Source organism: Carettochelys insculpta, chromosome 1, assembly GCF_033958435.1.
Source record: "Carettochelys insculpta isolate YL-2023 chromosome 1, ASM3395843v1, whole genome shotgun sequence".
Classification (NCBI taxonomy): Eukaryota; Metazoa; Chordata; order Testudines; family Carettochelyidae; genus Carettochelys; species Carettochelys insculpta.
Window position 1 is genome coordinate 36,812,412 of NC_134137.1, and position 24,423 is coordinate 36,836,834.

At 42.8% G+C, this 24,423-nt stretch overlaps 1 protein-coding gene across 2 annotated transcripts in view; it reads left to right on the forward strand.

Annotated features, from left to right (window-relative positions):
* ARHGAP42 (Rho GTPase activating protein 42) overlaps positions 1-24,423 on the forward strand; it is a 296,232-nt gene that overhangs the window by 208,648 nt on the left and 63,161 nt on the right. For both annotated transcript variants that reach the window (XM_074984495.1, XM_074984504.1), the window contains 5 exons: positions 6,390-6,494; positions 13,825-13,954; positions 16,778-16,878; positions 17,803-17,912; positions 20,092-20,170. In XM_074984495.1, the coding sequence (XP_074840596.1) occupies positions 6,390-6,494; positions 13,825-13,954; positions 16,778-16,878; positions 17,803-17,912; positions 20,092-20,170 (525 nt within the window). The remainder of the gene's footprint in view (positions 1-6,389; positions 6,495-13,824; positions 13,955-16,777; positions 16,879-17,802; positions 17,913-20,091; positions 20,171-24,423) is intronic.

A 24,423-nucleotide genomic window follows, 5' to 3' on the forward strand; every position in this document is an offset into this window, starting at 1 on the left:
ACCACAAGTTTCACACAACGCGAAGCTGCTGGGCTCTCAGCCTGCCTAGCTTCCCGCAGCACTAGGCACCGCTCTGGGAAGGTAGGGGGAAGGCTTTTAGCTCACCTAGCTGCCTGCCCCTGTGGGTAGCCAGGCAAGCTAAAACCCCCTTCTGTCTGCTTCCCAGAATTGTGTCACCTGACAGCTGCACTGGTTCACCCCCATTAAACTCCCTGCGTCAGCTCAACCCCTCTAACTCCCACACCCCCGTGGCCCCAGTCCAGCTCAACCCTCCCACCCGCAGCCCCAGCTCATCCCCCTGTTTGCAGGGCTCCAGCTTCAACCCGCGCGTGGGGCTTTGGTAACACCCCCTGCATTATCTTCATTATCCTAAGACTGAAAATGTGTTATATAAACACATCAATTTGTATTTCTCCTATGCAGTAATCCCTTGTACACCTTGAATTCTGCATAAGTCGGGGAACCTAGAAAATCTTGACACAGTGGAAGAGTGGGGAGAAAGCAAGTGATTAAGATATCTCTTCTCATTTGTGGAATATGGAGTTTACTTTCTTCACCCATATTTACCCAAGTGTCCCTTCCTCTACACTAGTTCATTGGACAGTGAATTGCCAGACAGTAAGATAGTCTTGTTTTGTGGGGAAAGGGCCAAAGGTGTTGCACGTGAGGGATGAATTATGCTCAGTGGATTATCTCTAAACCCGGGGGGCAGGGATCTCTTCTGTGCTTCTGTGTCCGAAGACTCTGACCTTGAAGTCTTCAAAACCCATTGTCCTTGGGGATAATAATTTTCATGGAGACAGTGACTCTTGAAGGTAACCTGTGGCTCTCGCTTGGCGGCAGCTGGAGTCCCATGTGCCAAGTGGGGGGAGGTTGAGCCGGGGGGGGCTGAATTGGGGGTGCACTGAGGCAGGGGGGTTGAGTGAGGGGGAGTTGGAGCCCTGCGCAGAGAAGTCTTTGTCCACAGCATCCTGGGCCTGGGAGCTCTGCAAGCAGGGGCACTCCAACCCAGTAGGAGCAGCCCCCATCTGCAGCAAGGCGTCCGCTCCAACCCAGCCAGGCTGGAGTGTCCCCTCCCTACTTGATGCCCCATTTAATCGGTCAACAAGTTACATATTAAACGGGATTTTACATCCCTCGTTCTTGGTGGCAGGGGGGTAGAGTGTGGTGCGGGGCAGGAGGAGTCATCTGTATAAAAGTATTTTGGAGCATAAGCTTTCGTGGGCAAAGACCCGCTTCATCAGATGCATCTGATGAAGCGGGTCTTTACCCACGAAAGCTTATGCTCCACAATATCTGTTAGTCTGTAAGGTGCCACAGGACTTCTTGTTGTTCTCAAAGCTACAGACTAACACGGCTACCTCTCTGATACCTGTATTAAAGTAGGTTCCCCTGGGTACTCTTTTAAAACTCTTTTTTTCTTGGGAAAAGAAAAAACAGTGACACTCTGCACAGAGATGGATGAAGAATGTTTTCAACTGAATTCTGAAGCACAGTTTAAATTAATCTTGTGCATACTTAAAACCAAAAGCAAATATATAAATGAAAACAACCTCTGAGACAACTTCTGCTCTCAGTTATGCCAGTGTGAAGCCACTGTAACCCCATGAAAACCAATGCCATTTTTTCAGGGTTTACACTGGTTTGATAGAAAGCTGAATTTAGACTTCTCTTAATCCTTCCTTAGAGTCAAAGCCTGTTCTCTATTTTGATAGAAAAACTGCCACTAATTTCTATGGAGTAAGAGCTGCTCCGTGGAGATCAGTAAAATTTGCCTAGCAGAAATGTGAGGAATAGGCTCATTAACTAGTCATCAAATATTCAAAAATAAATAAATAAAGCTATTTCTAATTGCATTCATTTTGGTTATGGTCTTGTGTAAATATGAGCTAAAGTGCAGGGGGCTTTTTTGTTGTTTTTGCTTTAGAAAATTGTCTAGATAATAAAGCTCAAACCCAGTTCTGCGTTATTCACAAAATTCATCTTAAACTGGATAGCTAAGTACCTTTTGTTAGGATATGCATAAATAAACTAAAGTAAAAAGACAGTGACTTTTGGCTGATGCACTGCAGGCCAAAGGTTAAATTCCTCTTCTATCCGAAACCTAAGTACGGTCTTCTTCCTGTGAGAATGAAATGACCAAGCAATCTCAGGGTCACAGACTTTACATAAAAATAAATAATGTCTCAAGCAGTCTATGGGTTCTGTTTCAGGATCTCTGTTGAAATCCTTGCAGTTCTTGCAGCATGCAGATAGACTGTTGTGTTAAATAAGTACAAGTCTGATTTCTTCATTGATCTGTCTGATTAGGTATTCAGAATGAGGTAGCAATAAAGTACTTGTTTTTCTTGGAAAATTGATCATATAAACATGGGGGGGTGGGGGGGTTATGTAACATTTGGTGAAACCTGTCACTTCTTAATACAGTAAGATCACCTTGAAAAATACATACTGAGAATCAAATTTTTTTAAAAGAAAAATCAGAATGCTTTCTCTAAATTTACGCATTCTGGGCCAGATTCTGATCTAGCTTGCAAGTGGCTTGTAAGTAACCTCCAAAAACCCACAAACGTCATGAGCCAGAAACAAAAGCTTTTCAACTCCATTTTGGCTCTCCAAGCAGAGCTTGTTAGGTCATGCCCTGGTCTCTCCTGCCAGGTCTATGGAAGGGCATCACAGGACAGAATCTTCTCCCACCATCAGTGGGAGTTACATCGATGCATATCTGTGTCCTTGGTGCACATAATTTCTACACAAGGCATGGATAAGTCATCTTGGGAACTGTGTGAGACAAACACGTTAAAATTTTTCAGGGGTGGGTAGGTGCAGAAGACTGTGGAGCTCTTGGCCAAGAGATTCGCAGTGCCAGATCCCATGTAGCATGCAACTGCCCTACGGGAAAAATAACTACTTAAGAATAAACAAAACTTAGAGCACCGTAGATAAAACATAGCGCATTGTATACTTTTATTTATTTAGATATTTTATCCTTTCTTTATAAATTCAACTTTGCTGCCATCTAGTGCCAGTTATTTTTTTCTCATTTCACAATAGGCTCAAATCTTAACAAAAGCCATGTGTATTAGGGAAAATGAAGATTTTAAAAAAGTAACTAAGCTAAATCCAGGAGGTTGGTTGATTTTTCTTTTATTTCCCAGCATTACAGATTAAACTTTCAAAAGTGGGCACAGTTCACGAACAGGTCTTAGGCCGCGCCTACACTTACAAAAGACTTCGAAATGGCCATGCTAATGGCTGAATGGAAGAATACTAATGAGGCACTGAAATGAATATTCAGCACCTCATTAGCATGCTGCTGGCCATGGCACTTCGAAAGTGCCACAGTTCACTCACCCACGGCTCGTCTACACAGAGGGTCCTTTTCAAAAGGACCCTGCCAACATCGAAATCCCCTTATTCCTTTTGGGGAAGCTAACCCCCTGCTTCATTCTTTCTGCCTGTGCCTCCTCTCAAAGGCCAGAGCCACATTCCCCCACCCTTTGAGAGGAGGTGGAAAAAGGTGAGATGGGAGAAACAGGATATGGGTAGGGAGGCTGACTGCCCCACTTTGCGTAGGTGTTAATGGTTTAGAAGGGAAAGAATTCTTTTTACAATAAAATTCTTTAGGTGTTTTGTAACTATCTGAAAACTGATCAACATATATATTTTTAAATATCTTGTGTTACTTTACTAATTGATGCATGGTAAATTAAAACCTGGAAGAACCTTACCATAGATCTTGGTTATTTGTTTGACTTTTCAGTTAGAGTTGGATTTCTAGATAAGTGATTTCCATCAAGGTTTAGCATTTGTTTGGGAAGGGATATTTGAATCAATAGGCTGTGGCCCTTATCTTTATCTGGCTCTGCCTTAGCAAATGATGAAACTAGATAGGCCAGGGCTAGGGACAGGGAGCCAAAAACAGGCATCATAATTTATCTGTTGTAAATCCAATGACTCCAGTGAAATTTAAATGGGATTCGGGAGGCAGTTATAAAATTGGCCTAGTTGGTTTCATTCTCTTTTTATACTGCTGCAAAAATACCAAATGGTTTACATTGTTCGAGATCCCAGCCCCAGGGCTCCTTCCCACTCCCAGACTCCTGCCCCCTATTGCTCACTCCTGCCCTCCTGCACACACCCCAGCCCTGATTTCCAGCAGCTCACTCACATGTCCCAGCCCTCCCCCACCCACCTACCCCCATCACCCTGATCTGGCTCCTGCACCTTTCTCTCTCTCTCACTACCAGCCCTCACTAGCAGACCACACTCTGGAGGAAGGCAAGATGGGGACAAGGCAAGCATTTCTGTAAAGCCATTAACCACTTAATTGTAGCTATATATTTTTAATGTCACCTATCATTGTTATAATAATGCAGTATATCATTTAAATGGGTGCACAGTCGACTTAGTGGTATACTGAATGTTTGTACTGCATAGGTCTAAAGGATTACTATTGAACTGGCTGAACTCCGAGCAGTTTTACCAAGTGTCCCATATTTCAAGTAGGTTGTGCAAATTCTGGGGAGTAAGTGCACTTCAAAGTACTCATGCCCACACGGCGTGCCAGTGCTTTGAAATTTGCAACTTCGAAGTTGCCCTGGGGAGAATTAACCTAACAAAGGTGCTGCATGTTCATCACAGCACTTCATTAGTATTATCTGCTCAGGCTGATTATCATGCCCCCTTCGAAGAAAGGGGCTAGTGTAGACACAGCCATACAGAAATGTGTTCACACTTAAGGGCTACGTCTACACTAGCCAAAAACTTCGAAATGGCCATGCAAATGGCTATTTGGAAGTTTACTAATGAAGCGCTGAAATACATATTCAGCGCCTCATTAGCATGCAGGCAGCCACGGCACTTCGAAATTGACGCAGCTTGCCGCCGTGCGGCTTGTCCAGACGGGCTCCTTTTCGAAAGGCCCCCAGCTACTTCGAAGTCCCCTTATTCCTATGAGCAGATGGGAATAAGGGGACTTCGAAGTAGGCGGGGTCCTTTTGAAAAGCAGCCCCGTCTCGAAGAGCCGCGTGGCGGCGAGCCGCGTCAGTTTTGAAGCTCCATGGCTGCCCGCATGCTAATGAGGCGCTGAATATGTATTTCAGCGCTTCATTAGTAAACTTCAAAATGGCCATTTGTATGGCCATTTCGAAGTTTTTGGCTAGTGTAGACACAGCCAAGGTGAGAGAAATGCAAAATGTATTATATACATTGCACAAGCGGTAAAACCAGTACTTGAGAAATATTTCATTTTTCATAATCTGTGGTATTGCTAACATAAAGAAAAGAATACATTGAGTGGGTGACTTCCACTTTTTCAGTTATGTGTTCAAGAGGAAGACATCATTTTTCTCTGTTGAATAGTATGTCAAACATAAAGTACTTGTAACTAAAATAATAGTACTGATAATACTTTGTGTCTATAATTCTTTCATTTTAAGGCTCTTATGTTTAGATAATTATAGTACACTAAATGATGCCATATAATGAAACGTTCCACAAGAAAAAAATAGTTATAAATGATGTAGTAGTAATATAACTTGCTGCCTCATCTGTAGTAAGCCTTTTATGATCAATAGACACAGAATAACAACATAAACTTAAATACAAGTATTTTAAACATAAATAGATGGCAGGTCTCTACTCATTGAAGGACCAAAAGGACTCTTTCAAAAACTTTAGTGGCACTTATTCTGCTTAATGTTAATTTTTTTAAAAAGTAAATTGCTCCCCCACCCCCTCCCAGAAAAAATCCAGTCTTCATACAGACTTAAATTTCCTTATTGGAAACCATAAGAGACATACCAGTGAAAGTTCATCAGACTTAATATTTTGATCTTTAGAGCAGGACGAAGCGTTCTGGAACTTTTTTGTATTCATTTCATTTCTGAAGCTGTCCAGTGCTTTTTTTCAAGAGTCTCATCTGAGGAAAATAGGTCATAAACAGAGATTTTGGAACGAGGAAGGTGGAAAAATGTCAAAGCTCCAAAATCAAAACAAAACAAAATTCCCTTCAACTTTGAAATTTTCCATTCCTTGTTTGTGCAAAGCTGCCATTGGAAGTGATAGTTTAGGTTGTTCCACGAATGCAAGAATGAGCTGCAAAAATATTCATATCATATTTTTTGCTAATTATAAGGGATCACAAAATAAGATATCCTTATTATTTGTTCTCCAGCATCCTAACATTCACACACACACACAAGGACATAATTTGTGCTTTGAAATTACTTTTCTTTTTTTGCAGTTAATACCTTTTCCATGTCATTCCTAAATCTGCATCTGTTCTATTTATTATGATTCATATTTGCAATGCCTCTTTTGTATTTGTGGGGTCTTAATATTTGTAATGTACATTTTGGCATTAACACCTTATTTTCCCTTTTCAGCTTTTGGCGTTTCTTCAGGGATTATTTACTTTTTACCATGAGGGATATGAGCTGGCCCAGGAGTTTACCCCATACAAGCAACAGCTGCAATTCAATTTGCAGAATGTAAGATTGAACAGTATTTACTACTATTTCTTAGCTAATTGAATTTCAAAATATTGAGAGAGAGAGAGAGAGAGAGAATAGAAATGCTTTAGTGTAACTCTAAATCTTAAAATAGAAGGCGTTTGCTGAATGAAAGGTATGGCATCACGCTTCTTTCAACCAGAAATCTTTGAAAATCATTTTCCAGCTGTTTGATTATATTCCAGATCATGAGATCATGTTTGATCCATGAGTTCCAGGTTTGACTAGAGCAACTCATTATCTCCTCAGTTCACGGATATATCCCTGTATAAGACATAATTTAAGCTTACACTTTAAGTTCATGTTAAAGCTCTCTCTTGAATAGGTATGGACTTAAGCACGTGCTGAAGTGCTTTCCGGACTCAGGGCCTACGTCCAGGAATGAAAGCCGACACTTTGAAAATGCTTTAAGTGATAGAGAATACAACAACTCATCCACTTAGCATCACTGTGACCCTTCTGCTCTCTGTACTGACTCCCCATTGAAAATACAGAATGTATTTCCAAAACTCTCTCCTGATACTAAAAGCTATCCATGGGACTGGCTGTCAATGTTGGACCTCCATGGTTTGGAACACTTGGGACCTGACTGGTCCCAAATGAGGGAATTTGCTGGACTATATGATGGCCTCTCCAGCCCACACTCTGCCCCCACCACCACCACCTCTAGTTCCACCTTTCATGCCCCTCCCCCACACCTTTGGCCTTGCCAACACCCATCCTGCCAGCCCACCTGAGCTGCTGGCCCCTGCCCCAGATGCCATCCCCAGCCATGCTCCCAGTGTACCTCCCACCAGTCATGCTGCCGGCCCTCCTCCTACTAGGCTCCCAGCCCCATGGCTCTCTTGTCCAGGAACATCTGTGGATGTTGCCAGACCAGAGAGTCCCAATTTTGGAAGGTGCATCTTGTAGTTACTTGAGAAATCAGCTCTCCCAAACCTGCAGATCTCAGGATACCTGCTGGAGACACAAGACCACTTTGCAGCCTACAGGCTAGCAGCTACTCTCCATGGCTCCACGGTACTGACAGGACTTCTGTTACTAGCTACAGCCCTTGCAACCACGCCCTTCTCTTCAGAGCCAGAGTCGGTGAGGAGCTCTACAATATGGAGGTGGTTTTGACCTGGGCTGTAGTGCTGTGAGTTTGATGTGAGAGACAATGTGTATCTCACTTGGCTCCAGTCCTTCTGCCCTCCATTATGTCTTCTCCTACATGTAGATTGAGGAACCCATGAGGAACACAGTCCAGTGACATTGGCTAACTGTGCCCTCACTTCGTACACAGGTCAGCACTCACAAGTCCCCATCTGTCCCCCAGACCTCAACGTCTTTTCATCTGCCGGAGTGTGTATTTGCCACTTACAGGTATTAAGGATCTTTTATGTAAAGGCAGAAGGGGTCACTGTTGCTTCACTGCACAGATGAGAAAATGTGATGTTCCAGTCTAATGACTTCAGTAGTTTTAAGTTATCGGAGTGCTCCACCACTGTGTGTCTAGGAATATGGACCAAAGATAGAAAACGTAAGATGAGATTGTGTTAACACATGCTATGTAACCGTGCCATGAGAATCAGAATTACTGTATTGTTCTTTTGTCTCACCATTGCACAAAAACCTTTGTTTTGTCAGAATACAGACTAACACAGCTACCTCTGTTACATTCACCTCTTGTTTAAATAATTGTTAGTGCCCTTTTCAAACTGCTTCCAGGATGACGTGCAGAGCCATATGAGGGCAGCTCTGAGTCAAGCAGAGAAAAGAAGCCTTTTTGGTTTTCCCCGTAAACATGCAAAAGCTAAAGATTTGAAGTTATGGAAGGGTGGTGAATATAACACAGAGATAGTTTTCCTGAAGGATACAGAAGGGGAAGTTAATTGAGTTTGGTGGGGATCAGGGAGGCATATAGGAAGGTACTGGGGTGGGGAACTGGAGGAGAAAAAAGGGTGTCCACTGCTTTATGTTATATATTCAGTTCTTTGGTGTTTCTGTCTCTTTTTTGTTTGTTTGTTTTCCTTTCTCTGGCTTCTTTCATCCTCACTCTTTATGCTTTGCTTTCTGTCATCCTCTCATCTGCTGCAACATTTATTCATTCCATCACATCTTCTCTGTTCTTTGTCTTCTTCCTTGTCCCATCTTATTCCTTCCTCTAATAACCCCTTCCACAGGTCAATACTCACCTTCAGTGCAGAGGAATTGAGCAGAACCTTGAATCAATTGACCTGCATGTAGACTCATCCTTCCCAGCAGTTCCCAGTCACAAGCTGAACAGGAATGACACTTTCTGCATCAGGGGAGTCTCTCTAAAGAGAGTTGTCCTTTAGGTCACCTGATAGAGATAGGACGGCAACAATATGTGACAGACCTTCCTTATGTGATTGGTCCTAGAAGGTCCACATGTTCTCACTGAGCCTGATGTCAGTTTTACTGGCTCAGCTCACCAGCAGCTTCTTAAGGGCGTCACTCTGCTTAGTTTTCTAAGAACTGAGACAAAACACTGTCATGGTTTAAAAAAACAAAATCAGCAGTTGACACATGGACAAGCACTGAAAAAAAGGTCCTTCTTGGTTTCAGGGACACAGGGACCCTGATGCAAACCACATTGAAGTTAATGGCAAGACTTTCAATGACTTCAGTGGAATTTGGAATGGGACCTTGATCTAGGAAGAAATTATCTTTAAACATTTTTGGCAGAAACTTGCTAAGTGTGGTATGCCTCATAGAGGAGGCTTCAACCTGCATGTGACTATACTGTTGCTTAAAGCCATGAATGTATGTGACTTAATTATTTTGTCATCAATTAAATCAGTTATAGTTTTCTCATTACAGCAGCATGCGCTTCAATAAGTAATTACAGGGATTTAACTCCTCAGAGTGCCGATAAAATTTTGCTTTAGTTTAGTATATGCCATTCATACTTTCCAGGGTCCCTGTAAGGATTACTTAGTTAATGGTGGTACGTGAAAGAATAAAACTGTCTATAGTGGTTAAGTGTTGAGTTTAGTATGATTTTTACTCCAGGAAAAAGGTTTAATTTTCACAAATATCTGATGGTATATTTTGACCAGTTAGGGCTGAATCCTGTAAGATATCGAGTATGCTTTCAGCGAAGTCTGTGGTTCTCCATCAGGGATACATGTACCTCTCTTGGAGTACTCAGAGCTCTTCCAAGCTGTAGGTCAATTCATCTAAATAATTACCAAGTTTTGCTACAAACTACATAAAAAGCACTAGCAAAATCCGTGCAGACTAAATTTTCCATACAGGCAGTGACTTCTTTGTGCAGCTCTAATATACTATACACTGAAATATAAGAAAATATTTACTTTATAAATATACGGTAAAATTGAGAAAGTAAGCCATTGCTCAGCAATGGCATTCTGTGGTTTTTTAATATTTTTGTGTCTGATGATGTAAATTGTTATGGGAAGTGAAACTTGGGTGTACACAGGACAAATCAGACTCCTAAAAGAAATTACAATAGCCCAGAAGGGTTGAGAGCCACTGGTCTAATGAAATGGAGGGAACTCAACCCCTAACAGTACCAGGGCAGTATAGTCAGCAAGCATGCCAGTCCTAAGCCTGGATGAAGGAGGAGGGTTGGTCAGATGTGTGTCAATGTGCTGACCATCAGACAGCAATATGAACGAAATCTGATGCCAGTACAACTAAATGATAGAAGATGCCAGCTCGGATTCCACCCAGATAAACAAGGACCACGATACCAATCGAGTGATCGGGTTTGGGTTGATAAGTTGGCTACCAAAAGAAAATTGCAGCTAACGCATATGCTATCCATTGGAACATGTAACGTCTGAACACTGTGGGTAGCTGGAAAATTAGCGCTGCTTCAGAAGGAGATGGAGAGATACCGATGCAATATACTTGTACTGCCAGAGATGCATTAGACGGCATCAGGAGAGATATGCGGTTGTGAAATCAGTTGGTTGCAAAATGAAATGAAGCATGAAGCAGGAGTTGGATTCCTTCTTAGCAAAACAGCTAAAACAGCATTATTAGGTTACAAACCAGTGAGTGCAAGAATGATGGTATTGAGATTTGAAGCAAAAGCGTTCAACATCTCAGTCATTCAGGTGTATGCACCCAAGTCAGATAGTACGGAGGAAGAGATTGGGCTATTCTGTAAAGACTTGACAAAGATGGTGGAGGAGATACCGAAGAAAGATGTATTGATCATCAGAGGAAATTGGAATGTGAAGGTTGGAACAGAACGAAGGTTGGGAGAGAGTCATGGGAAGGTTTGGATATGGAGAAAGAAACAAACAAGGTGAGAAACTACTAGAGTTTGCTACAGAGCATGAGATGGTGATCTGGAACACGAGATTCCAACAAAAGGACTGTAGGAAGTGGACGTGGCAATTGAATGACGGGAAGTCCAAGAACATGATAGATATGATTTTGATAAGAAGAAGATGGATAGCAAAGTACAGCAGTGCTGAACTTTCAAGGAGCGGATATAGACTGAGACCACAGTCTAGTGATTGCAAACATCAAGATAAAACTCAAAAGAAAATGTAAGACACAGTTTAAGAAAAGAAGAGATGTGGCAAGGCTATGTGAGGAAGAAATGGAATGCATACAGAGCAGCACTCAAAGGGAAGATTAAGAATATTGCCACAGAGAAAGATCTAGATAAGAGAGTTGCAGGGACAGCCATTGCTATAGAAGAGGCAATTGAGCAGATTGTTCCAGAAGAAGAAAAGACCAATAAGAAGTGGATTACCCAGGAGACACTGCAGTTGGTTCAAGAGAAGAGAGTGTTGAAGATCTGAAGAGATGTTTCTGAGATGGCAGAACAGCAATATAGGATGAAATGTGATGAGGTAAGGAAAGCAGCCAAAAAGGATAAGGAAAAATGGTTAGAGGAGCAATGTGAAGATATTGAGAGGTATTACGGTGAATGTAAGACCAGGGAGGTGTATAAGGCGCTTAGAAATATTAATAGGAAATGGCAGCCAAAGCAGATGGTGATCAAAGAAGTGAACAAAGAAGTGCTCGTGAACAGGGAAAAGATTGTGCTGCGATGGACAAGATACTGCACCAATCTATACAAAGCACAGTTGGACCCAAGCAGCTCAGGGAGACTGATTGAAGAACTGAAAGAGAGATCTCCACCGAGCATTGAGAGTCAGACCAGTATTTCGAAGGAGGAAGTAGAAAAAGCATTGAAACAATTAAAGAACAGCAAGAGCCCTGGAAACGATAAGATCATGGGAGAGATGATCAAATATGGAGAAAGCATGATTCAGGAAATACACCGACTACGTAATATAGCATGGAAAGAAGGGAAGGCACCTAAGGAGTGGACGAGATCTGTGCTAGTGACAATACCCAAGAAAGGAAGTACATTAGAGTGCAAGAACTACAGAACGATTGCCTTAACGAGTCATCTAGACAAGGTGCTGCTGATGAGACTGACTGAGAGACTAAGATCGCAGATAGAAGAACATATAGCAGACGAGCAAGCAGGATTCAGAAAAGATAGAAGTACCATACAGCAGATATTGGCACTAAGACAGATAGTGGAGAAAGCTCAATGAAAGAACAAGAATGTATACACTTGCTTCGTCGATTTTCAAAAGGCATTTGACAGTATAGATCAGAAAGTGACTTGGGCAGTGTTGGAGCTGTACGGAGTGGATAGCAGACTGATACGGTTGTTGAAGGGTATCAGTGATAATACAGAGGCAGTGGTGAGAAAATGCGGGGAGTTGGGAAGTTGGTTTAAAACAAATAGTGGTATGACACAAGACAATCCAATATCACCAAGTATCTTCATCACACATCTGCAAAGAGCGATGGACAAGATCAAGGAAGAGGTGGAAGGGATATCTGAGCATGGGAGAAGAATTAACAACTTGAGGTTTGCGGATGATATGGTTATCATTGAGGAAGATAAAGAGAAGCTAGAGAAAATGGTGCAGGTGTTAAACGAAGAAAGGAAGTGGTATGGACTGATTATGAACATCGATAAAACAAAAACAATGGTATTTTGAGTTAAGGAAATAAGAGGGAAGATCAGTGTCGATGGTATTGAACTAGAAAAGGTAGAGAAGTTCACATATCTGGGGAGCAACATAACGTATGATCTAGACCGTAAGAATGAAATAGCAACTAGAATAGCGAAAGCAAGAACGAGTTTGAAGGCAATGGATAAGATCTGGAAAAGCAAAGCAATCAGCTTATAAATGAAGCTGAGCGTCTTGAAAACGTGTGCATGTTGCACAGATGTGAGACATGGGTGATAATGAATGATTTGAAAAGAAAAATATTGGCGTTCGAAAGGAGTTGTTATAGAAAGATTCTGAGAATAGGATGGATGCAGAAGGCCATCAGTGAGGAATTATATAGAAAGATACAGCCAAAAGAGAACCTGCTGCAGAAGGTTATAAAATGGAAGCTGCAACTATTTGGGCATATTTGCAGAATGAACAATGAACGAAAAATCAGGACCCTGGTATTTGGCATAATGGACGGTTCGAATAGGAGAAGCAGACCCTACAGAGAACAGATAGATTATATAGTAGATTGGTGCGGAGCTGGTCTACAGAAGCTAAGCCACTCTGCACTGGGCAGGGAAAGATGGAAGGAAGTAGTGAGAGAGGTATCAGACACCAACAGGTGCTGAGCCCATTGTTATTGTTGATGATGATGATGATGATGAAGAAATAATGCAAACTAGATATGTAGGGAGCAAATCTTTGGCCCCATTGAATTCAATGGCAAAAATGTACATTTGAATGCCAAATATGTAATTTACCCATACTGACAGTTCTATGTACCAATGCAAGGCTGCACAAATGCAAGTTCTTGCAGGCAGACTGTCTACTTCACAATTCTGTCACTCTAAACTTGGCTTTCTCCACATTTAAATAAATACGTTACACCTTGTTATACCATTGGCATTATCCTATCGAAGGAGTTTTCAGAACAAAATATTCGTGGTAGGTAAGGATGCCTGGGTGAGTTGTAGACATGGGGATTGAATTATATTCTTTCTGCTGTTGGTGACCTTCTGATAGCTGAATGCTCTTGTTCTCAATTTCCTTGACTTTTCTGGGTTTAATTCAAGGTTTTGTGGTCTGTTGACTCAGTTTTAAAAGCATAATAATGAGGAATAAGGTACACTGAGAGTCAATAACTTGATTTCCTTTGGCGTAGCATCCCCATTTGTTTAAATGTGCATGCATGAACGTAATCTAATCTAGTAGTAGCGACAGTAATAGAAATAATACCTGTACTTATTGGTAGTCATTTACTGTTGTGATTTTGTTATTTTTATTTTCCTTAGACACGAAATAATTTTGAAAGTACCAGGCAGGAAGTAGAGAGGCTGATGCAGAGAATGAAATCTGCCAGCCAGGATTACCAACCGCCAAGTCAGTGGACAATGGAAGGCTATCTCTATGTGCAAGAGAAACGTGAGTAATTACGTCTGTTTACAGTCCATATTTGAAGATTGCTTTATTGCATTTCTGCTTTTAGGGGGTGCCAAAAAATTGTTCAGAATAAATAGTAAGGCAGGTTTCATCTCTGTTTTGTTTGTTTATGTTTAAGGTCAAACTGACCTACTGGAAACTCTCCCAGGTAGTATCTGGCCCCAGCTAATCACAAGCTGAAACAAAGGTATCTGGATTTGTTAGAGGCTGTCTCTTTTAAACTGACAGATTGGCCTCTTAGCACTTTTTTATGCCTCAGGTGAATCCCTGCCACCACTTCTGTTTTTTGAAAGCCAGCAACCATGTGCCACCCAAGTGACCCAGTGGTTCTAGCAGATCCTCTCAGATAAAGGGTGTGGAGGGAATTCTGGACAGGGAGCAACCCCGTGTCCATTCCATGGGCCAACTGAGGGCAAAGTGTAGTACATAGAGACATAGAAGCAAGCAAAGTATGGATTCTGATTGGATAGGTAAAAGTAAAAATGACTGTCTACTACAATGAATATGCAGCACCTCATTAGCATATCCTGAAGTGTCTCATTAGCATCACCCTTTCAAAAGGGGGTGGTGCTAGTGTAGACACAGCCAATATGAAATACAAAAGCAAAGGCAGTTGACAAACCCTGAGATAGAGGTATAGATGTGTAGCTCATCTCTACACAAGTGATAAGAAAAGCCATTTGAATTAAACAGGGGCTGAAGAGGTTAAGAAAATAGAAAAAAAAGTGAATGGATTTAACAAAGAACACTGGAAAGAGTCAGCCAATACATCAAGATGGGAAGGAGAAATAGAATTGAAAACCACATGAAATGAACCATGGAGCAGTTTGACCGAGTCTGAAGCAGCGAACATCCTAGGATACCAAATACTAAGGACAAAAGAGAGCTTAAAAGCTGTAGGTGATCTGTAGCACCAATAGCACTGTTCAGAACTAATCAATGTAAACAGCCTGGCTGAGTGACCTGTGCCAAGTTAATTATAACTCCTTATTAAAGCAATTTCAATCTGAGGTGCTACGCAGTGTTCTAAGGGTCTGGCTGAATTTGGAGAAGTAGGGACCCACCTTGTTTGAGATGTGTGTGTGCAAGTTTGGTATTCTCACAAATACGTATAATGATAAAATGAAGGTATGTAGTTGAATACAAATCCATATTTGACCCATTCCTAATTTCTCATTCAAACATTCAAATATGTGATATCTGGCATTAGAATCTCCTGTAACATATCTGGTCTCACCCAAAAACTAGTATAGATTCAGTCATGAATGTATGTACCTTCCCAGAACCATCTCTATAGACTGTGGTGTGTTATAGATAATTGACTTCCCCACTGAAATCTTGGCCTTACTTCCTCGCTAATATATATGAGCACAAAGGACAGAGGCGTTGTTCTATTCTTACTTAACCTTGCTGTTTTTACTACCAGCAGCAGTAGCATTGATGACTTTTGAGCAGATCTCCTACTCTGTAATAGAATAATAGTAATAATAAAATCCAATATTAAGTGGAAACTACACTGAGCAATTATTAATGGAAGAGCAAAAAAAGGAGTGAAATGTTGAACTTGAAGTGTTTCATTAAACAGTGAGAAGTGAACTTAACATCCTCTCACTGAAAAAGGATTTGGTTATTAGTTTTATTTGGGGAAAAGTCAGAAGGTCCTTAACCTCTGCCTCGGAGATGAAGGTGCTAATTCTTTATTCCTTTATGCTGGCATTAGCTGGCCACAACCAGTTATGAACAACTGCTTCTGGATAGGATTAAGAATCGTGGTGATATTATGGGTGACTTCTTTATGCTGAGTTCTAAAATCAGGCCCCATTCACTAGGAATACATGCATAGCTGTATTAAATGATATTCCTATGAGATCCTTTGGCCTTTGCTTACTGCTTCTGTTTGAGTGCATGCAGTTATCAGTCTGTGAAAAAATTGGCAGTTCATTCTATATGTGTCAGTAGTAATTTGTGCTTCCCTTTTACAAAGAAGAATATTTCTAACCTCTTTCTTTGCAAAGACGTCTCTGAAATGTAAACCAACTACTTGTGTTAAATTTTGTCATGGCAGGTTTTCGTGCCGGTTTATAATCCAGGGTATTCTCAACTCACAAGCCATGTCTTTAGTCATCACTCTTTCCTAAGGTTTGAAGCCAGGTATACAATGGGGGGAGAAAATTGATGTAAGGCAGACAACTCCAGCTTAGTGAATAGTGTAGCTGGTGTCAATTTTCAGCACTGTCTGCACAGTGGGAGTTAACAGGAGCGCCCTCAGCATTCAATTTAGTGGGTCCTTACTAGACTTGCTAAATCAAACCCAGCAGATCAAGCTCTGGAGCGTTGGCTCTCTGGTAAGTACACACAAGACCTCAAAAAAGGAGCTCTAGGGAACTATGAACTGACTTCATGATTCAGTTTAAGTCATTGTCTTCAGCCATCCTTTCAGCAGATGAGGACCACTCAGAAGAAGAATGGAATGAGTGTTGCTTCTCTGTTCCCATGCTAAAATCTTTAACGATTGCCCCTAGGCAGGGATGGTTCAAGTCTCTTTATATACACATACTGCGCACAGTAGACAGGGAAACTCCATCCCTCAGAGTTTTAAATTGGGCAGCCCAAAATTGAAGCACTTGAAAATTAACCCTAAAGGGCATGGCTAATGTTCAAGAATGAGTCAGTGTCAGTCTGAAGTGGTGCAGGGGGGTTGACTCTCAGTCGTGTGCTCACGTACACCAGATCTCTCCCTGTATCTTTACCATGATAAAATTGTGATAAAATGTTGAAAGAATTTGTTACATTGCTTTCATCTAGGACCCCTTGGATTTACCTGGGTAAAACATTACTGTACTTATGATAAAGGGACAAAAACATTTACAATGAGTGCCGCTGAAACAAAGTCTGGTGGGAAAGTGGTGAGTACTATCTTGTCATATCTCTATGTATACACATGAGATTCAGCTTGTATATTTTATATTATCCGTTAAACATACTTATGGGAAAAATAGTGTATTAGGGCGGTTAGAATAAACAAAATGCCTCGATTTTCATGGATCTCCAAAGTGATTAACAAATGTATTTTACTTATAAAAATAAAGGTGATATTAATATTTAAAATGAAAATATCTTCCTTTTTGCTAACTAATTTATGCGACAAATAAAATTTATTTTCTTGGTTATCTCAGACATGTAATACAGCTACATCAGATTGCATGTAGTGGAAATTCCAAAGGCAGGTCTGCCACAGACTCCTTGTTGTTTTTGCAGATAGAGACTAACACAGCTACCCCTCTGATACATTTAGCAATGTTTCCTCTTGCATTATATGTATGACAGAGCAAAAGATGATTGTATAACGTGTTTGTGTAATTTTGATCCCTGTAAAGGCTTACACAGATGCTTACATTTAAACAGCTTTATGGGATTACCCATATGCAGCTAGACTAGTAGCCATAACTGGCCCCAGTGCAAGGTGTGAGGAGTGGCCTTGCACAGAAGAGATGGGCAGGAATCAGCACTGCCTGGACCACAGCGCTGAACTTCCACCACCACCCCCCACAAGCCCTCAAAGCCCCATGGAGCATGCAGTGAGGTGCTCAGGCAAGCTGGTGGTGATTCAAAGGGGGCTGGGAACCCAGGCCTCTTAGCATCACTGGACCTTAGGGAAATTGTCCCCTTTGCACCTCTCCTGCCACCCCATCAGTGGACCTGCCCATATGCTTATATTTAAGCAGAGTAGAGGAGTTTAAGCATGTGTAATAAATATTCCCAAGCTCAGGGCCTAATTATACTATGTTTAGTTTCTTCATGCTGATATTCTTCCTTTGTCTGTCTTACAGAATGGCCTGGTCACAAGCTCGCCAGAAATATTCAAGCTAAAATCTTGCATCCGGAGAAAGACTGATTCGATTGACAAACGTTTCTGTTTTGATATTGAAGTATTGGAAAGGTCTGAAGTTTTCCTTTAAGAACATTTTTAGTTATTTAAAACAGTATTTGTAAAAGTATTTACATAATAACTGTGTGCATATAAGGCCAAACTTTCAAAGGGTGCTCCTACTTGCTTACAATCTTCTTTTCTGACTACAATATGAATAACATAACATAAGTATTATCGTGCACAATTTTGATGTTTGGTGTTTGATTGGCATATTTTTGGAAGATTTATACAGGTTGAACTTCTCTAATCTGTAACACTCTCGTCTGGCAAACTCCATAAGCCAGCATGATTCTAGTTAGCTGGACAACCACTTATTGAGGGTGTGGCCAAGTTTACTGTGATCTCATAAAGTTTGTTTACAGTCACCAGTCCTTGCTCTCTGTGTTTTGTGCTGTTATTTAGCTGCAGTTTACCCCTAAATGTTTTCTCAGAGCCCAGTAAGCAGAGGAAGTATTCGTAATATGCTAGAAAATATTGACCTCTTCTCGTCCAGCAAATTCCATCATTCGGCACTGGTCAAGTCCCAAGGGTGCTGGACAAGAGAGGTGCAACCTGTAGTGCAGTTGAGGAGGTTGATTGTATAAGGTCTAAAAAATGCATTCTCTCTCTCATACCCTCTTTCTTATTCTGTCTGTCTGAGGGAATATGTTTTGTCCACTATGTATAGTTAGATGTGAATGATGTAGAAATTAAATATTTTCTATTTATTCAAGTTAAAGGCAGTTTACTTTTCCCATGTGCTGAAATATCTGTACAGACTGCCCCCGACCCAGGTACAACTGGAAATATTTAATTCTGTGAAATGAATAGAAATAATTGTATAACATTAGGGTTCTTTATTTTAAGAATTTAGTGCTAGTGGACATGAGAGAAAAAGTGGGTAAACATCTGCCTTAAAATCATGATGAAATAAAAAGAATTAGTAAATTCACACTATTTATATAATTTTTTTCCTGGTCTTTCTCTAAAAAATATTTTGTGACTACAATAGTAATAGTAGTTGTGTACTGTGCAGAAGTATCACTACTTTATAACATGTTAATTTTGTATTGTAGTGAATTTTGTGCTTGTGACATACAAATATATCTATAATTTGAAGTCCTCTATTAATAGAATAGGTAAAATGCAGTCATTAGCCCTGCAAAGTCTGGGTTAGAATCTGTGGGGATAATTTACCCCCCAATATGTGATGCCCTTCGTTTTTGGCAATATGGATAAAACTGTTATGTTCTTTTTCTGGTTTTGTAAACTAATATTGTGAGATTGTTAAAATTGAGTTTTGTGCTTAAATTCTTTAAAAGATCTTAAATTCTTTCAATTCTCTTTAAAAGGAGTCATACACTGTGGCTCTATCTACACTGAGCCCTAGTGCCAACAGTTTGACGCCCATGAAAGCTTATGCTCCAAAAAAATCTGTTAGTATGTAAGGTGCCACAGGACTTCTCATTGTTTTGACTAAAAAGTTGAAAGCACACTCGTTTACAAGGTTGCTTGAACACTATTGTGTGAAGGAGACAGAACTTTCAGAATCTAACAAGACATGAAGTTTTGAAATTGGTTCCATATTTAACATGAAACAGTGAAGGTTTGTGAGAGTCAGCAGAGTTAATGAGAAGTTGTGGTCAAGAAGATGCCTAGAATTTATCAGTTGGAGGGCAGCCCACAAGCAAAGAGTGTTCAGTACCACATAAATATTTTAGTTTTTAAGGTTCTACATGACTGCTTGTTATTTGTGGAACTTCAGACTACCATGGCTACCCCTCTGAGGCTATTTGCTTCTGCAAGACATAAAATTAAAATTTGATTTCCTCTGTGAAAGACTCTGATGTCAAGTATATTTCTAATAATAAAATAATTTCTTGCTGTTTCACATATTTTAATTTATAGGATGTTAAAACATGGAGGAGTTGGGAAGATTACAAAGTTGCTAATGATTGACTTTAAATTACTGTATTCTCATTTTAAAGATTACTCTTAGGTTTTTTTTAAAGATGTAAACCTGAGAGTTGTTGAGTATGCTTAATGGTGGTTGATTTCAGTTTCAGAGATAAAAAAACAGACACAGAACAGTCAAGATGCATGTCTAATACTGTAAACAAAGTAAATAATTGTGTTTAGGCTAGTTCCTATTAAAATGATATTAAATATCATTGGTTGGAAGTAACTAGTATATATTTTGTTTGACTAGACATGGGATCATAACACTCCAGGCATTTTCAGAGTCCAACAGGAAACTTTGGCTGGAAGCAATGGATGGAAAGGAACCTGTAAGGAAATTTGTTACAATATCTGTTATGAGTTTAGAGTTCTTCTTTTTCTTCTCCTCCTCCTCCTTATTGTCCTTCCCCTTCTTGATAAAGAGTAGGACGTCTTCATAGCACCTTACTATTTGTGAGTCTGTTGATGGCTGATCAGCCTGATTCTGGAGCCACAGACCTTATCACAGAAGATGCAGATGTTGGTAGCAGTTGGAGGGGCGCAGCGCAGTTTTTGCTGTTCTTTTCTTTTCCACTTCTCCTCATCAGCACTGCTACGGGACTGTTCAAATTGTGTCACCCTCTCATGGATTACCGCTCTTCACTGGGGACAGTCCTGGGCAAGGTTCTTCCAAGTGTCTTATACACAAAAGTGAAAAGAACAAATTACTGTGCATATCAAAATATCCCAAATGCAGAGAAAAAATTTACATACATTTTTACAACACAATGCATGTTTGCAAAATGTATTTTGTCTCCTGTATGGACAAAGCAATGGCCAGATCAGAACATATGATAAGATAATCATCAGTTCTTCCTCGAGTGTCCCCGTGGGTACTCCACGATAGGTGTCGGGCTCGCCCCAGCACCGCAGATCGGATCTTTCCAGCAGTTTCTGCCAGACCGCGCATGCGCCGGCGCGCGCCGCTCCCTTGAGCACTCCCAGCCACGTGCGCGATCCGATCCCCGCCAGTTCCTTCTTAACCGCCATCGGCTGCAGACGGAATCCGCTCAGGCTGCGGCCAGAGTCAGCGTATTTTAATGTTTTAAGTGTTTTTAGAGTTTCTTTTCAGTCTTTCAGTCTTTAAGTTAGCTTGTTATTTTTCTTATTGCAAAAAAAAAAAAAAAAAAGTATATAAAAGCCTTAGTAACAAGAGGAGCAGCGGAGGCCTGGGGACGTAAGGCCATTAGGCCTCCTGCCGCAGCAGGCTGGGTCCGAGAGGGGAACAAGCACAGAGAAGGTGCTAAATACCCTATTAACAACTCAAAGACTCACCGCAATGTCCTCTTCAGGATTCAAGAAGTGTGAGTAATGCCGCGAAGCTATGCCGGCCTGCGATGGGCACAGTCAGTGTATAAGGTGCCTGGGGGAATCTCACGTCACCCAAAAATGCTCCTTCTGCGCAAAGCTCACGGCTAGAGCAAGGAAGGACAGAGAAATGCGGCTAAAAATGCTGCTCTTTGACAAGGCCCTCCAGCCAGACGTGCTGGAGCGGCCCCAACAAGAGGGACCCACAGGGGCCCATAAAAGGAAGGCGGCTTTCCTCACCCCATCAGTGCAAAAACGGAGGAAGCTCTCACCAACCCGATCCCTGCCGGCAGCCACAGCGAGCGGGACGGGTGCAGCACATAGCCCCCAGCCACAATCACAGACGAGCGGCGGCGGCGCGGAAGCACATGTGGCAGAGGCTGAGTCTCTGATAATCAAACAGCCGGCCCGCACCACGGACAGAGCGGCGGCCAGGCAAGCACCGGAACCGGCGGCACTGCAGCTAGTGGCACAGACCCACAGGGCGCCAACGGTGCAGAGCTTGCAGGCACGCAGCCTGCAGGCGCCGGGGGAGACCACCCGTGCAGCACCACAGCGAAGTGTGCTGAGCGTGGCGCCGACAGCGGGGCCGAGATCCCCGGCACAGAAAGGGGGCGGAGTCAGCCCCACAGGGGAGGGGAAAGGCAGCAGAGAAAACCCGGCACCGCAGCCCTTCTCCAGACAGGGCTGCAGGGCTGCTCTCTCTAAGCCCTCCCCTTATGCTGCGAACTCCAACAAGGAGGCAGGGGTCTTCCCCAGTCTACCCTGAGCCTCCCTCCCCGTTCCTCCAGCCAGCGTCACCATGGCTCGGGCCACCCTTGCCTTTTCTGGGATTTGACCCCCTGGAGTACTATCACAAATCAGTCTCACCATTGTCTCAATCACCCAGACAATCTCGCTCCCCCAGACGCCAGGGGCATGCGCCTCGAGAGTGGTCCAGGTCTCCATCCCAGGAACCGTGCCCGTGTTGCCATGGTTGCCCCATCATGCGGGGCATAGACACCATAGGCATACCCCCAGGGACAGGTCCCCTCAGATGGTTCACTATCCCCGAGGGCAATCGCGGACGGGGACGGAAACTCAAATATCTCAAGGGGAGTTGATTCTGGAACCCCAATATTTCCCCTCGCAAGCCTCCAGCGAGAAGATGTATCACCGTCAATAGGACCCAGAGGGATCCAGAGAGGCTTACCCTAGTGGTTCCTCTCTATCCTCCCCCGACGAGGCTACGGCCCCAGGGGACGTCCACCCCCCGGACGATCTCAAGCAGTTCCAAGAGCTGTTTAAAAGGGTGGCCTTTACACAAGGCATCCAAACAGCAGAGGTGCAGGAGAAGCACCATAAGCTCCTCAAAAACCTGAGACCTCCGGCCTCTTCCAAAATAGCTATTCCTCTCGACGAAGCAATTATGGAGTCTGCTACCACGATATGGCAGACCCCTGCGTCCGCTCCGCGTATAAACAAGAGAGCGGATAAGAAATACTTCATCCCGGCGAAGGGCATGGAGTTCCTGTTCAGTCACCCACAACCAAATTCTCTGGTGGTGGAATCGTCTCAACAGAGGTCAAAAACTTCTCAGTACAAGACAGGGGGAACGGACAAAGATGCCAAGAAGCTAGAGTTATTCAGCAGAAAGGTCTACTCCTCCTCTACCCTACTGTTGAGAATGGCAAATTATGCAGCACACCTAGCGAACCATAACTTTGACAGTTACTCCAGTCTGACTTCCCTCATGGACTCGCTTCCAGAGGATAAGAAGCCGGTGCTGAAGGCCATCATGCAGGAAGGCTACGCAGCCTCGAGGACAGGAGTTCAGATTGCCCTGGACGTAGCAGATACGTAGCAGATACGGCGGCATGCTCAACGGCTCCCTGTCTGTTATTATGCTTATAGGGGCTTATAGGGGCAGTGGAAAGAGTGCCGGAGCAACTCCAAGGGAAAGGGTTCTATTCAAGATACTTCCTTACAGAGAAAAAAACAGGAGGCTGGAGGCCCATCCTAGATCTTCGAGGCCTTAATCGGTACTTGCGCAAGCAACGCTTTCGGATGATCACAGTCGCCTCTATACTTACGGCTCTGGATGATGGAGATTGGTTCGCAGCCCTCGACTTACAAGACGCGTATTTCCATATAACAATCCACCCGGCTCACAGACGTTTTCTCCGGTTTATGGTCGGCAATACAAGGTTCTGCCGTTCGGCCTCTCCTCGGCCCCCAGAGTATTTACCAAGACCCTGGCAGTGGTGTCAGCCTACCTGCACAGACGGGGTGTTTATATTCCCATATCTGGACGACTGCCTACTGAAAGGGGCCTCGAAGGAAGAGGTACTACGCATCATATGCGTTACAGCAGGCACGTTCTCTTCGCTGGGCCTGGTCATCAACCTGGCGAAGTCAAAGATAGACCCCACACAGGACACAGAGTTCATAGGGGCACGCATAAACTCCATCACAGCAAGGGTTGATCTACCAGATGCCCACTTTCGTGCCATTGGTTCCCTCGTACAAGTCATCACCTTCAGCCCCAGGGTGCCGGTTCTAACGTGCTTACAGCTGCTAGGCCATATGGCAGCAGCAACGTTCGTAGTACAGAACGCCAGATTGCATATGCGCAGCATGCAGCACTGGCTGGCGAGCATCTACAAACCAGCAGCACACACCGTCCTCAGGGTGGTGTCGCCCACGACAGAGGTGCGCAGATCCCTGCAATGGTGGGTGAACCCCAAGAACATGCTCACAGGGGTACCCTTTCATCAATCACAAATATCTATCTTTCTCACCACCAACGCCTCCCACATAGGGTGGGGAGCACACATGGGCGAAAAGGTGATGCAGGGACTGTGGTCCCCTACGGAACAGTCACTGCACATAAATATACTGGAGCTCAGAGCAGTGTTCAACGCCTGCAAACACTTTCGAGACCATATACAAGGCAAAGTAGTCGGGATCAATACAGACAATACCTCCACCATGTTTTATATAAATCGACAAGGAGGAGCTTGGTCCCATGCCTTATGTGCGGAAGCAGTCCGCGTGTGGAACTGGTGCCTCGCCAACAATATAACTTTGAAAGCCTCGTATTTACCAGGCGCTCACAATGTGCAGGCAGACCAGTTGAGCAGGCACTTCGCACTCACACACGAATGGCAGATCCGTTCCGATCTGCTACGACCAATTTTTCATGCATGGGGGTTTCCCCAGATAGACCTGTTTGCCACTCATCGCAACAAGAAGT